General features: G+C 42.8%; 1 protein-coding gene across 1 annotated transcript in view; it reads left to right on the top strand.

Moving 5' to 3' along the window:
- The window catches only part of LOC104528815 (potassium voltage-gated channel subfamily H member 5), a gene marked incomplete at its 5' end in the record, with an annotated part of 50,790 nt that extends 46,700 nt beyond the window's left edge, over positions 1-4,090 (top strand). The window contains one exon of the mRNA XM_010172943.1: positions 3,143-4,090. Coding sequence (XP_010171245.1) covers positions 3,143-4,090 — 948 coding nt within the window. The remainder of the gene's footprint in view (positions 1-3,142) is intronic.
- Between the last annotated feature and the right edge of the window lie 11,785 nt (positions 4,091-15,875).

The following is a 15,875-nucleotide window of genomic DNA, read 5'->3' as shown; positions in this document are numbered from 1 at the left end:
GCTGGGATATGAGGATCTGCTTGGTTATGCATTTTAGAGTGATAAAGAAAATAGCAAACAGCTACAAACACAAGGTCCCCTTCTGACCCAAACCATTCCATGATTTATTGACATACAGGTTACATAAGAAAGCCAAGGGGAGGGTAGGCACAGGGCTACCTCAGCCCTACAGCTACCTCAGGGCTACATCAGCCCACCTTTGCTTCCTTGGAAATGTGGCTCTACCAAGGTAAATCAGTCCTAAATTCTCGACACCCAGTTAACCACTGGATTTATAAGTCTCTGGTCGTTTTCTGCACTAACTCAGAATGCAACAAGCATACTTCTTCAAAGGAGCTGCCCATACTCATTCCAGGGTGTAGCACTTGCTGTCCCAAGCAGAGAAAGAGGAAAGTATTCCTTGAAGAGTTCTGCCAAGCTCCTGCCTGTGTCCTGCAAGAGGCTGAAGGAATATCTCCTGGGGAGGTGACACCAGGACTTTGAGAGTGTGACTTCTCCATTGTATGGGTGTGGAAAGAAAAAGTGGGAAGAAAGCCCATGCCTGAGTAGTTACTGGGTCCTTGGTCTCGCTTGGCTGCAGCAGATTTGCACTGGAGATCTGATGGCATTTGTCACCTTGGCTGCCCATCACTGTAGCAGGGACACATTTACCTTCCCCCAAAGTGTTGTCCCCATGCTGAGGCACACCAGCACTCGGGCTCAGACCCCCATGCCATTGGCAAGGCTCATCTGAGTGACATCTGGCCAAGTGGTTCTGGGACAAAAAAACCCCATAGTGATTTCCTGGCTTTCAGAAGGGCCTCACTTCAGGAGGTGAGGTGTCAGGCGGTGTCAAATTAGTCGTCTTGGCTTTTCTTCTGCAGAAAGCAGCATCAGCGGTCACGGGTAATTATATTCTGTGCAGGGAGATAACCTCTGTCTGGAAAGTTTTGAAGTGAGATGAGAAAAGGGAAAAATTAAAGAGAAAGAGCAGGCTGGTGGAAGGAAAGGGAGATGAGGGCAGTTTTCAGTGAAGCACAAGTGTTTGGAGAGGTGCTGTGTTTGTTGTTATCACTCTGGTCTTTATAAACGTCTGGTGGCACAGAAGTTTTCAAAGGTACCTCGTACCTCTCCCGGCCATGCATTCACTGCTGCACTGGAGGCAGGAGCACTACCAGCCCCTGCGAGCTGCCTGTCCTGCAGCATCCTGGGCTGTCTGCAGCCACCATCTGCCAGGCATAAGCTGGCTGGAGGAGAGGAGGGTGCTCAAGCTGCAAAATAGGGTCATGGTTACAAAGCAGGGAAACAGTGGGTAGAGGATGTTTTCCCCACCCCAGATGTTTCCAGGGACTCATCCATTCGGGCCTGGCACAGCACAGAGCAGAGCAGCACAGCCAGACAGGGAGACCAGCAGAGGAATCGACCATCTTCTCTGAGACACAGCTTGGGGACACATCTTTGTGGCTAGTTGCTTTCAGCATTGTGTCATCTGCCAGAGGTACCATGCTGCCCTCCAGGGAAAGAAAGGCACAAACAAAACACCACAACCCACCTTCCAAATCTTCATTTAGAGAGCGTGGTTTTAATTAAATGGAATTACTTAATTTTGAATCAAGGACAGCTTCTCTTGCATTTATTTGTTGTCTCCAGTGGCTTGTCCAAGAGAGAGAGTTGCTCCAGGTTGAGAATCCAGGTGCTAATGAAGGGGAGCTTCCAAACGAGTGTTGTGTTGCTGCATCTAGGTCAGAGGAGTCAGATGAAAGTATCTACCATGTTTCTCTCTTGTCTTTTTTTTTTTTTTTTTAACTAGGCTTCTAATAAACATGTTAAATTTCCAAATTATTATAAGCAGCTGCATCTATCAGCAGCACACAATGATATATTTACTGCATTTGAAAGCTCTCTAATTAAGCTTTGAAGTCCAGCTCATCCCAGATTCATGCAAGGAAGAAGCTGTAGCCATTGTGGCACTCCTCTGCCGACTTCTGAAGATGTGAGACTTGAAAGCAATTGTTTCTTTGCAAATATGGACAGGCGTGAGAAGCCTTTTTATAAAAAATAAACAGATACCGAAATAAGAATACTCAAATGGATACTTCAAAACCTACATCTGACTGTCACAGAGTTTTGTTAGTGTTTTGCAGGGGCTTTCTTTTACTTTTCTTAACAACGCTGTCCCTACACAGTCCGTATTTGCATTTAATCACATGCTGCTTTTCACTTCAGTATGATCATCGGGAGAACCAGAGTTTCCCTATCCTGCCTCAGTCACACATTCAAGAAAACCAGATGAACCAAAAATTAAAAATATTTCACATGAATAAAGTGTGAAAGGTTTTTACTGTGTGGATCCTTCCACAGCTTGAGGCTCATATTCTTTTTTCCCCTAGAGGCCTGAGAGATGCTGCAGGGTGAAATAACTGCAGCATTAAATGGCATGGCATTATGAAACGATGGATATTGCTAGGTTTTTATAATCACATCCCCCTGTTACAGTGCTTCTCCATGGTGCTTCCAGTACACTCACACATATTAGACATATAAACTCTCCAGGAAAGACTTGTGTTGCCGTTTCAAGCCACACAACACAGCACATGGGGAATCTAATTGCACCTTCCAGCCACTGTTAGAAAACTAGTAGTATGCAGAGCTAAAAAGCATTGAGCACGTTTGGGTTTTCCACTCTCTGTAAGGGTGTGTACATTGGGTTAAACTTACAGCTGTGTAGTCTCCACTGAATTACTTTTTTCTTTTGTTCTGTACTAAAGGTAGTGACAGGTATGAGTGTGAGTAATGGGTAGGTAAGTATCATGGTATTTGGGTTCTTGCTCACTTTCTTTCTTCTTTTTATTCAGTTTCTTTCCTTCTCTTGATGTCAGGATATTTTTAGTTCTTCAAGAATCTATCTTCTGCATAAAAAATAAAGGTGAAAGCCACTTTTAATCTCTACTTTGAAGAAAATGTGTGTGTATAATGTATGCAGCAACATATATCTGAGGTTACTATGTCTCAATCAGCTCTATTTGAATTCACTACAAGAAATTAAGATAGAAAGGAAGGGGAAATGGCTGTTCTCTCAATACTGTTTCCCCATCTCCCAGTAATGTTTGTCGTATGTGATGTCCTTCAGGTACTGACTCTGTTGTGGGTTCATCCCCCATAGATCATCTTCCGGAAGATCAGCGATGTCAAGAAGGAAGAAGAGGAGCGCCTGCGCCAGAAGAACGAGGTGACACTGAGCATCCCTGTGGACCACCCTGTGCGGAAACTATTTCAGAAATTCAAACAGCAAAAGGAGATGCGTAATCAAGGCTCAACCCACATTGACCCAGAAAGGAACCAGCTTCAGGTGGAAAGCCGGAGCGTGCAGAATGGGGCCTCCATCACAGGCACCAGTGTGGTCACCGTATCTCAGATCACCCCCATCCAGACATCCCTGGCTTACATGAAAACCAGTGAGGCCATGAAGCAGAACAACAGGGATGTGATGGAGCTCAAGCCAAATGGAAACGGAGACCAAAAATGCCTGAAAGTAAACAGTCCCATGCGGATGAAAAACGGGAACGGGAAAGGGTGGCTTCGACTGAAGAACACCATGGGGATCCACGAGGAGAAGAAGGAGGACTGGAACAACGTCACGAAGGCTGAGTCCATGGGGTTGCTGTCTGATGACTCCAAGTGCAATGACTCGGAGAATGGTGTAAATAAAAACCCACTGAGGAAAACAGACTCTTGTGACAGTGGAATAACAAAAAGTGACCTTCGCTTGGATAAAGCTGGTGAGACTCGCAGCCCCCTGGAGCACAGCCCCATTCAGGCTGATGCTAGACATCCTTTCTACCCTATTCCTGAGCAGGCCTTACAAACCACGCTGCAGGAAGTCAAACACGAACTCAAAGAAGATATCCAGCTGCTAAGCAGTAGGATGGCTGCCCTTGAAAATCAGGTGGCAGAAATTTTAAAAATATTGTCCGAAAAGAACGTACCCCAGATCTCTTCCCCCAAATCCCATTTATCACCCCAGCGGCCCCCCCAGATACCTTGTCAGGATATTTTTAGTGTTTCAAGGCCTGCATCACCTGAATCAGAAAAAGATGAAATCCACTTTTAGCATATACCTATGTGTATATATGTATACAGTATATATGCAGAGGTGCATATATACCTTTATACATATATATGTGTGTGTGTATACGGTAAATATATATACATATATATTTTCACTTGCATCCAATATGACTTGAACACACCAAGGATTTTGATATGTAAATATTGCATGTCCAGCTGGATTCTGGCCTGCCAAAGAAAACAATTATTAACATAGATATTGCTTGTATAATATGCAGTTGACTGCATGCACACTTTACATTTATTTATAATCTCTATTATGTAATAAAAGAATGACTTTTGTTTAACAAAGGCAATGTACTATTTAAAGAATCAGGGTCTAACCTGCCAATATTGCCATGACAGTTTTGATCTCAGGCTGGGTGAATTGAGCTTTTATTTCCTCAATGTCTTTTCTGCCGAGTTAAACAATAGATTAATGTGACCACATGGAGGACACATTCAGACTCCAGTTAGTATTGTTTCCTGCTATCATTCCATTATAATATACTGTATATTTGTTGATGAATTCCCCAACTCCAGAAAGGAGGGCTCAGCTCAGTGACCAGGAAAGGGCACCGTGTCCGGTGCTGGAATGGATCACTGGAATTTATTCATGTGGGTATTGTGCATGCAGAGCCTTTTATTTCAAGTATCCTCCTGCTCTTTTAACATCATAAGTAAGAAATAATAATGGTGATTTATGTAACAAAATGAAACTAACAGAAACTCTCTCAGCTGCACTCCCTGTGTGGTTGGGGGTAACTTCTTTCTTGAAAGCCTCCTTTTACTGATGCCATTTTTATTGAACTGTTAAAGTAACATTATGTAGATTCTCTTTGCAGCACTGGGCGATGGTGTCTGGTTCTGTCAGTATCTTCATTAGGATGTCCTGTTTTTGTAGGGTTGAGGTTGCTCTCCCGCTGTGCCCCCCTATTGCCCCGGGCAAAAAGACTTTGCACAAAGTCCAAGGAAGGGAGAGAATAATGGTAGTTCAGCTCCTTGGGAGCCATGTGAGCAGATTTGAAAGTCTGAAGTTAAAAGCTGCAGCTAATCCCCCTTCACTCTCTTTTCTGAGGATGTTTATCACTCTGCACCTGCCTTTGAGAAAGAGAAAATAACTTGTCAGGATGAAATTCTCCTTGGTCCAAGGCACTTGAATTATACTGTTTGGGTAGGAGATCAGTGGGTGTGTTGGGGAGATCCCTCCCTAGGGTGCTGCCCACTGCTCTTACCCTGGACTCGTGGAAGGTTTTGGTGCATAGAGGGGAACGCTTCAAGAGCAGGATTGCAGTGTCCACACAGCTGGTTGTTACATATACTAAGGCTCTTAGGCCTGTGTTAGATGCTCTGACCCTCCTCTTAGCTGGCTCCCATCAGCATCTCCCAGTCTTGAACCATGCTCAGACCCCATCTCCACCTCCTAGGCTGGAACATCATCCTCCACGCAGCACTACTGGCTTGTCAGGGCTGCAGCAGGGCAGGCTTTTACACTGGATCCTGTTTGCTCTCCTGGTTGGAGCTGAGGTTTTGGACTCTGCCTGGGGCTGCACCTCAGTGTGATAGGGGTTTTTGCCTCTCCTTTTGCACTGGTTGAGAATCCAGACACATGTGATGCATAGCAAAAATGGCCATTGCAGCCCTAGAGCTGTTCAGCAGTACAGCTTGAGGCCAGCCCAGCAGAATGCGGTGGCTCCTTCAGAGAAGGATTTATCCTCCACAATTAAATGGCCTCTTGCATCAAGATCTCATGTTTTCAAAAGTGCCTTGAGTAACACCTGTGTGTACCACAAGGCATGACTATTGATCAGGTAAATAAAAGATATGTTTATAATTGGGCATCCTTACCAGATCCATTACTTAACATAAGGAAACTAAACTAAACTAATCTAAATTGCTTCCTGAAAAACTTAAAAAAACCCCAAACAAACAAACAAACCCCCCCCCCCCCCAAAAAAAAAAAAAACCCAAACAACAAACAAACCACAACAAACCATCATTTGCAGTAGTGGCAGTTAGGAACCTGCATCTTAGGGTGAACATATCTTCTACTGTGAAATCCAAACCCATAAACTGCCAGAAGTTCATAAAAAGGCCAAAGAAGTCATTACTTCTGTTGTGTCAATTCATAGAGGCTTTTTGGAAGATGATGGTCTTTCTCATTTGCTGTTTCTTTCCGGCCTGTTTCACCCCCTTTTGCAGTTCCTTTCATTAGGAGATCACAGACACAATAAAGGAAGAATAAAAAGCCACCAAAAGGGAGAACTGTTACCAAAGCCTGGTGGTTAGTCTTCCTGCTCATTATATTTTTCCACAGCTGGAATTGCTGCTGTTGAAACTTGCAGCAGCTGTTTTTTGCAGCTGTTGTTCTAACACAAGTGCAAATCTGTAACGGCAACCATGCTTTGGTCTGCAAGGACAAACTGCACTTGAAAAACAGCAGGATCTTGCTGATCTTGCCCTAAATCCTTCCTTGGGACTCTGAAGGAATGTGGGCATTATAGGGTTAGGGAGTTACAGGGTGGCTGCAGGCTGCTGGAGGTTGTCCGGACCTTGTGGGTACCACTTCAAGTGCCAAGCTTAGAAGACTGTTCCTGCTTGATTTGGATGGCTGGTTGAGACAGACACACAGCAACTACCCAGAGCTACCCAGTGAAAAGCTGAGTCATGCAGGCTCTTTTGGGGCCAGATTTTGGTAAAGTACCTTGATTTCATGGGTATGCTGTGATGTGATGCTGCAGAAGGGCCAGCAGGGTAATAGGGGTGACTTTGTTAGAAAGCTTTAGCCTTAATGGCATTCCTCTGCCTTTGTGAAGGACTTCTTTTCTTTCTCTGTAACTGTTAATAATTCTAGGTAGAACTGCATGGCATGCAAAGGGATCTCTATTTAGGTTTATCTTGCAAGTCAGGTGTAACTTTGTGCCACTTTACAGTGAGAGAACATGTAACAAGATTAATCTGACCTTGAAAATTATTTAAAACTAGAATGTCTATTACAGTTCAAGTACAAGTCAATTGGTTAAAATGTGTAGTGGCTAAAAGCTATAAATAGTGTAAAATACCAAGTTCATGAAACAAATGTGGTGTTTCCAGGTCCACTTCTCCTAGTGGTGCTTTGACTCTGATATTCCAATATTGTACATCGCAAGTTCAGTGGAACCAGCTTGCATCTTGAATGAGGCACTAGCGCGATGAGTGTCTTGCAAACATAAATTATCAGCAACCTGCAGATGGGCTGTCCCAGGCTTTGTGTGCTGGGAGGCCAAATTCGTGGGACTGATTCTGGTGGCTATTGCTCTGAAAATTTGGCTTGTACAATTCTGAAGCACTTTGCCTCCTAAATTTCGTGAGCAGAGCATTACACATTGTTTCATGGTGTTGTTGCTGGGGCACTGGTTCAGCTTTCCCGTCCCATGCTGCTGACTGGGGCATTCCTTTTCTGTTAAAGAAGCATGAGTCATAGTCTTGTAGTTCAGGCTTGACTGAAAGCAACCACCTATAGTCATTAAGTGCAATAAGGACACATACGTGTCTCTTCCACCTCAGCCAGTGCTCGAGCAGCTAGCCTGCTCTTGGCTGCATGCTTTCCTTTCCTTTAAGAGCTGTGTACCTGTACAGATATTCCTGCCACATTCTGGGAACAACGTTCTTAGCACTTACCTAGTGCTTTGTATGTTCAAAGCCTTTTACCCGCACAAAAGTGGATTTTATCTTTCTGGATTTTGGTATAGAAATAAAACGTGTACAGAAAAGTGAACACTTTCCAAAGCAAATGAACTAGAGTACCTTTAATGACTTTTTTGTGTAATGTTACATATACAAGATAGATAGAACAGCACTGCAGGATAATAACTGAAAAAAAATTGTTGTAGTGAAGATTCAGTTCTGAATTTGTATTTGTAAATCCTTTTTTCCATCTTTCTGTCTTTGCCAGGGGACAGGGGTTAGAGCAGAGCTGACTCTGGAAGTGACAAAGTTAAGCTTTGTCCATTTTTCTTTTCCCTCTTCTGGAGACGTAGCACAACTATAGGGACTCAGTGCTGCTGGCGCCGAAGTTTGGGCTCATGGCTAGACTCCAATTCAGTCTTCATTTACTACCACATGGAAAGCAACTCTGTTACATGAGTGTGAACTGAAGGTTGAATCTGATGATCATATTGGACCTTAAAGTGGATTTTGGATCCCAGGACAATTTTAGAGAACTGGCAGCTGCAGGAATAATGTACTATTTGCAAGCTGTGAGCAGTCACTCTGGAAGTAACTTGAGACTGTTATACAAACGTCATCGTTTGCATGGGTCAGAAAACAGATGTTGTACCCATGAAATAGCTTGAAGGCTTTCTGTGGAAAAAGATGTCCTGAACTGGAAGGGAAAATAAAAAACCAAAGGTTTAATCTGGAATTTGGGAGTGAGGGGTAGAGAGATATATTATAATGAATTGATGGTTTTTTACTTGGATTTTGAGGATTTAGAAAAACCAAACCTATCTTTTTCAATGTCAGAATTGGACAGATTGTTAAAATATTTTTTTTTCTAAGTTATGTGGCATCAAAATGATACCTACTTCTTTTAAAGAAGGTTCAAATACCATTTTCCTACAGAAGAGGGTTTTAACAGATTTTGTTACGGTTGTTTTTAATAGGTTGTATATCTAAAGGCTTTTTTGCATTTCTTTTTTTGTACCAGAAGCTCCTGTGTTAACGCATATCTTCAGGTCTATAGGATCTGTATTGCTTTATAGACTTGCTGCTAACATACATACTTGTTAGAGAGGGTTTGAGATGTGGGATTCCTTTGGAGAAAGGCATCTCTCTGTGGCAGCCTGGGCTGTGTGACTCTTCCATCCTCAGCACTAAACAGCAGCAGTTTGCATTTTTCTTAACACTTTTGGATCTGCACTGATTTCCTTCAGGGAATTTAAGGAAGGAAATAGAAAAGTTGACACTGTCATTTTTCCTGGATGTCCCCAGTCCTTTACCTATGACTGTGCCACCAGGGTAGTGGTTTCCCAGGGAGGAAAAAGCTAATCCAGCTAGATTTCCACATCTGGGAATAGCTTTTATAACTTTCCCCTTATTTTTTTGGTACAAATGGATAACATCTCTGATTTTTTTTATTGTTTTAATATGTTCTAGCACATTTAAAAATTAAATGCAGTCTTAAAATTCTGAATGGAGTTAACGTAGACAAGAAGTCCATATTATTTCTGGCAGAAAAGCAGCAAATTTTCTTACTGGCATAAAGAATATTGTGCAAAGATCAGCTTTGTGATACCTAACAAATGACAAACAAAATAAAATCATCCTTACTGAGGGTGCATTTAGTCATACAGAAAATTGACCTTGTATTGCACAGTGGGACAAGAAGGCATATATTGATTTTGAATACTCAAATGATAGAAGCATTCAAAAAAAGGCTTGATCAGGCCATGATAAATAAATTATATTAATTTATTATGTTATGTTAATTAGCCTCCTGATGCAAGGCAGGTGGAACCAGGCATCTGGAGCAATATTCTCACAAACCTTTTTATCCATTGTCTATAAAGCAGATAAGTGGATTTCTTCATTATTTTCTGCTTGGAGATATAAGCTTGCTTGGCCCACAGTCTGAGACTATTGGTGTGCACCAATTCTTTATCTGGCTGCCCGCCACGAATACATCAATTAGCCTTAATTAAAAACCCTATAAAAAGGATTTTGTGTTAGGTTGAGCTCAGTCTGCCCCTCCTGCAGTAACATGACTCCATGTTATCTGGTTCAGAGCAGATTGAATTCAGACTGAGCAATGGCAGAGTAAATTTCCGCCTGTCTGCAAAGAATGTATAGACACACCATATGCATGTGTACTTACCCATTTGGAATGGGGACTCAGATCTGACTTGTTTCAGACAGATGTTTCAGACAGGTGGGATGAATTGTGCGCCAGAGATGCCAGTCTCTCATCGTTTACTGTAGAGTAATGACTTTAGATTAAACACTTGATTTGTACAGTGCTAGAGGGTAAATGAAGTGAATCCAACCTATAACTCAAGCTCCCAGCCTGATCCCGTTTATATAAAAAGGTACCTCTAAAAGGGACCACTTACCATCTTTCCAGCACTTTCAGGCAGGTGACTATCAGTACAGGGAACATTGAAATGTCTCAGCCTGCAACCAGAAACAAACTCTTCAACTCCTAAACTGTTGACAGCTCCATAAAACTCTCCAATGCTCAGTTCTTGGCCTGTGGTGATCAGGTTTTTAACTTTTTACCCCAATGCCATGGCAGGATCATCCAGGGACCCACATTATCACAGGTATAGAGCAGTTAAGATGCTCTTCACCACAATGCACAACGCCAGGGCACGGGGAATCACCAGTCACTTTTTGGACAGTGAAAGGCTGACACCTATGTGGGATCTTTGGCTGTTCTGGGGTATTGAGGATGTTAGGAGTCTTATTGCTGAGCTATGTCATGCAGTGGAAAGAAGCCAAGGCTTTGAAATGTCCAACAAAGGGGAAAATTGTAGTGAAGAGCTTCCAGGGTAGACAGAGACGGACTAATGATCTTACTAATGCCCAGACCACAGCAGAGTCCTGGCTGGAGGAGAGAGGGGAGAGGGAGAAGAAAGGATATAAAGAATAGTGTCCAAAAATGGTGACAATATTCCACTGAAGTCAATACTTACTAGTCTCTACATAGTAGCTGTTGGTGTCTTCATAATTTATTTATTTGGAAGTTGGCAGACTCCTCTTTCCTTCAGGTGGCATTTAAGGATGAGGCTGGCAGCCCTTTTGGGGATGTAGACTGTAGGACAGGGAAGGGCCATTAGAGGATACTCAAATATAGATGCTCTTCGGTGAATATGTGAGCTTCAGGAGAGCCAAATCTCTTACAGCTTGCCAAGGACCTGTCAGAAGGGGGCATATGGTATCCAAACTGTGTACCATCAGTGTACGGACTCTGTCTTTGTAGTTGACCCTGCTTTGAGCAGGGAGGTTGGACCACATGATTTCCAAAAGGTCCCTTCTGTGCTATGTTGTTTTATCATTCAGTGATTCTGTAGATTTTAATAGCACAAATAGAGAGGAGGTAAAATTTGAAGGCTCTTAAGATTATGTTCCATTATTTTCTGGTTTTCAATTTGAATACTGAGGAATGTGGTGCCAATTTTCAAGATAATGAATATTTCTAAGAGCTGATACTCATCAAGCAGACACCAGAGAAGTTTGGCATATAAATGGAAATAAATGGCATATAAATAAATTAAGTCCTTCACTGGGCATCAACTAACATCCACACTTGATGCCAAACACTGAGAAAAATGTCTTGGTGACCATGAAGTTTCTGGAAGTAGTGGGCTAATATGGTTGCATCAGCAACACCCACTCCCTCTTCCAACCTCTTCTCCAGCCCAGTGGAAGGTGATTACAGTGTCTGAAAATGCCATCAAAAAATCAATAGCATTTGAGCAGGTTTTCAGTGTGGCACTGGCAGACATGCACATCCAAGACTATAGGAAATGTGTGAAGGGCAGTGGCAAGTAGGTTTCTCATTAGTAGCTGGATCTGGAGGTGATTTTCACACCCCTGGATTCAGCCTGCTCATCTTGCCGTCAGTGTGTGGACACCATTGCTGAAATGGCCTGGGCTTGTCCAAAGGGTCTGGGTATGTCCATGAGGCCCGTGCACATCCCTAGTGTCTTCCCCAGCCCCATTCCCAGGCTTATTCTTTGCTTTTCTAGACACATTCCAAGGTTTACACCTGGGCCTATTAGATTTCACTGGAAAGCTATTTTTCCAGACTCTGTAACCTTCTCCACATCCTTCGCAGAGTTACTCAAAAAATCCTTTCCAATCTGTGGCCTACCAGCAAGTCTCCAAATAAATCAGGAATAATAGAGCAAACCTTATGCCATCTCAGTGCATTATTTTATTAAACAAACCTTAATTATTCTTTTCTTTATGGATCTTTGGAAAATCTTGAATAGTACAGTGTCCCATAGAGTAGCAGGGATGGAAGTGTTTGTGGGCTTTAATGAGCCAGTTTGAGAAGGGGAACTCAAGTGAAACACCAGCTTCACACTCAGTCCAGCATCTGCCATGTGTGACCATTTCCTCTGGTTTCCTCCTCCAGTTACACCTTAGGTGAATTTCACCACTGCAGCGCTTTGAACTGATGCCATGTAGTGCTAGTAAAAGTCCTCTTCATTTCCTCAGGCAGACCCTGGGGCTCTGCTCAACATTTCCATGTGTGTTATGCCAGGACCCCAGCCACTTTCCTGTCCTGGGCTTGGTTTCAGAAGAATTTTCTGAATTGTTGCACCTCTTTCCTCTAACACCACTTTGTTTACCTAGAAGAAAAACCCTTTTGTGCTGGTGTCCACCTCCTCCAGCTGGTGGGGCAGAAGAGGACATGCACAGTTTATTGCAAGCCAGCAAGGAGCGATGTGGTACACTGCATTTTCTGTCTGATCAACAGTTGCATCCAGGGTTGCTGCCAGGACCATTAGTCGGAGGTCACAGTTCAGTTTGTAAATTGGGTGTCTTACCTGAGCTTCATGAAAAAAGTGGGTTTTTTTCCTAAAGCGGAACAAAATTTCTGCTCTGCTTCTAATTAGTCATCTGTTGTCCCTGCAGGATTAATTACTGCTGCCTTCACTTGTATCATCAAATGCTGTTTGGCAACAGCTTCTTTTTTTTTTTTTTTTTCTTTTTAAAAAATTTTAGGTATAATTAGAAGTCCTGGCATTGCAAACAAGCTCAGTCAGGTGGTACTTTAAAATTGTAGAACTGAAAGGTGACCTAAACTAGTAGTTGAAACCTAGCTTTTGAATACCAACAACCCCATTGCACTCACTGCGTGTTCAGAGCTCATTGCTTTGGAGTTATCAGTACATCAGTGTGAACGTCCTTCTCCTGAAATCAATAACAGAAGGGTGTTTGTTCTGCAAGGTCCTCCCACAATGAGGCTCTTAGAAAAGGGCTGTGGGTGCAAGGATGCAGTGGCACCTCCCAGCTCTTCCTGCTACCCGTTGATGCTCTGTAGATTCCCAGACACATTTTTTTTTTACTTAAAGGAAGGGCTGAGTGCCACCAACTGCACAATTCTATCAAGTGGCAAATTCAGTTTATCAAGTGGGAGAGGCAGTAGCTAGCAATAAGGCAGGATTTGGATTTTTTAAATTTGCCTTGTGGGAATTGGGCAAGCTACCAGAAAGACAATAAAGGATTTATCTGGCAATGCATGCCAAAGGAATGCTAAACATGTGAGCAGGAGAATTTATTGATACCAGTGAAAAAGCTCATTAGCGTTAAAGTGCAAAGCAACTCTGTAAATGTACCTTTCAACTGTCCCAATAAATTCCTTGTACTCAAGCAAGGGGAATGAAGGCTTGTTTCTGTGGAGTGCAGAACTGGCTAATCAGCTTTCCCAGAAAACTTGCACGCAAAACATGTTTCCTCAGATGTAGTAGTTAGCACAATTTTAGTAGCATGGGCAACATTCACTGCTAACCTCATTATATTTCCCCTGCCGCTAGTTTCACAGTGATTCGAAGATGCTCCTACAGCTGTTACTGTAGTTTTTCTCATAGGACAGGTTTGTTCCCTTCCTTGCTTGTCACTGATTGTCCATTATGTCCCCTTTAAGAGAGCTGTGGCCCTGTAAGGGACCTGGGGCAGCACAATAACCCTGCAGCTTGGAGGGATTCAGTGGAGGTAAAGGTTCACCATATTTTTTTCTGGAAAACATCCCAGTAGTAAAAATACACTTACTAACTGTGTAAAGCTCCACTGCCTTATCAGCACAGTTTATGTAACAAAATCCCATTAGTACTGCAAACCATTCTCACATGAATTAGGACATGATATGCTACGTAAACTTTACATACCTATTTACTGTTGTTATGCATATAGCACTTGTTTGGAGGTTTTACATGCAGGTGTACCTCCATATCTTGTGTTAATTTCTGGGTGTTTTGAAAGCTCTGAAATATGAAGCTGAATATTTTCCACAACGAAAAGCAGCATTTCCCTTCCTTGTTTGTTTTTCTACCTCTCTTTCTCTCTCTTTCTTTCTTCCACTTTTCCTTCCTTCCTTGACTTCTTTTTTCCTGCTTAGATTATTACACTAGCAACTTGTAGAAATGGGAAGATTGATTAAGTGATGTTGCATCTGCAGATTTAATGAGATAATGATCTGTTTTGCTATTTGTGTTCAAAAGAAATAATATGCTAATAGGAATTGTAGTTAGGGCTGATTTGTTAATGTCCTGCTTAAATGTCAGCCAGTAAAGTGGTCTCAGCAGATCTTCTGAATCGTGTTCTTAATTTTGAAGGTAAATATTTTCAGGCTTTGAGCATCTTGTGTAAATACTCTTACTAAGGTCAGTGGAAATCTTTCCATTAATTTCTCTATACTCGAACCCAGTTCTCGCAGAGAGACCAGGACAGTGAGTTCCAGCGTGGGCTGAACTTTCTCAAAACTGAGAACTGTGGGTACTAGAATTTTAATTTCAGGCCCTCGTCTAACGCAAATGGACCCAAAATTTCATGCCCTACAAAATGCTGCATGCCAAATGCAGGCAGAAATGTAGGGAATGTGTTTGAAGTATGGGACAGTAAGGTGAATTGCCATAAAAATCAGCTGAACCTATCAGGGAGAGGGCACTTTTTAATTAGTACATATTTGAATCCAAATTACTTGTTCTCAATATCTAAACTGTCAGTAATTTCCATCCAAAGTAACTTCTCAAAATTCATGACTGTCTAGAATATCCTTGTACAAACCAGATGTGTACCTAAGCTGTGCAAACTCTCTCTGGGGAGAAGCACAGTTAAAAATAGTTATTCTTGCTACCACAGAGAGAGACGATGACAAAGACAGGAGGTTGTGCACCAGGTACTGAGACTCTGAATCCTGCCCTGCAGCCCTGTATCCAAGCACTGCTGATTCAGACATGGGCTGATATGCTCAGCTTTTGAGTCCTGTTTGTGTTTCCTCATATCCATCCACACCTGGAGCAGAGCAGAGCATCACGCAGGGAAGGAGCAGCTTGCATAGGACTTCATGAAGTGTAGCCTCCACCCCAGACCAGGCTACAAAGGGTGAAGTCCTGGCTCCATGAGGGCCATGGGAGTTTTGGCATGGGTTTTAGGATTCCTCCCCTGACTTCCCTTTGAAATGGTTGTGAGTTCCCACTTATGTTTAGGCAACTAGTCATCCTAGGCTCTTAAATGAAGAAAAATCTGGGGAATATATACTGGGAGGAAAGAGGGATGAGGGGAGGCCATGATCTTGCATATGTCTCCAGCTCCCCAGTGGTGTCTGGTAAAGTGCCCTCATAACAGTATGCTCACAGTATTCTCACAATTAGTGGCAGGGGGAGATTTTTCTAAATTATTTATTGTCATCACAGAGGACCTCATTACAATTAAAATGTTGTACTGTTTTTCTAGCTTTTTTTCTTAGACTTTCCTCCTTACCCCAAATGACAATTGAAAGCTAAACTGAGCAGGAGCTGCTATACAAGCCTGCACAGAAGATGCTGAACCTATAAAAACCACCCCAGCCCACCATCACGAAGTACCCACATGGTCCGTGCTGAGCACCTATCATGGACACACCCTGCCTTCCCTTTCCTTTTTCTTTGCTGAAATGCAGCTGCATGGCCAATAAGCATTTTTTTTCTTTCCTGGGGAGCAGGCAGCTGTGTATCACCAGCCCAGCGCTTGCTGACCCAGACTTGTGCTGCCATGTCTCTCACTCTGCATCCCTGAGCACCTAACAGGGATCATCCTGCAAG

This window comes from Antrostomus carolinensis, unplaced genomic scaffold (genome assembly GCF_000700745.2).
Source record: "Antrostomus carolinensis isolate BGI_N321 unplaced genomic scaffold, ASM70074v2 scaffold258, whole genome shotgun sequence".
Taxonomy (NCBI): domain Eukaryota; kingdom Metazoa; phylum Chordata; class Aves; order Caprimulgiformes; family Caprimulgidae; genus Antrostomus; species Antrostomus carolinensis.
Note: the sequence above shows the minus strand (reverse complement) of the source record. Positions and strands in the feature narration are given on the sequence as shown.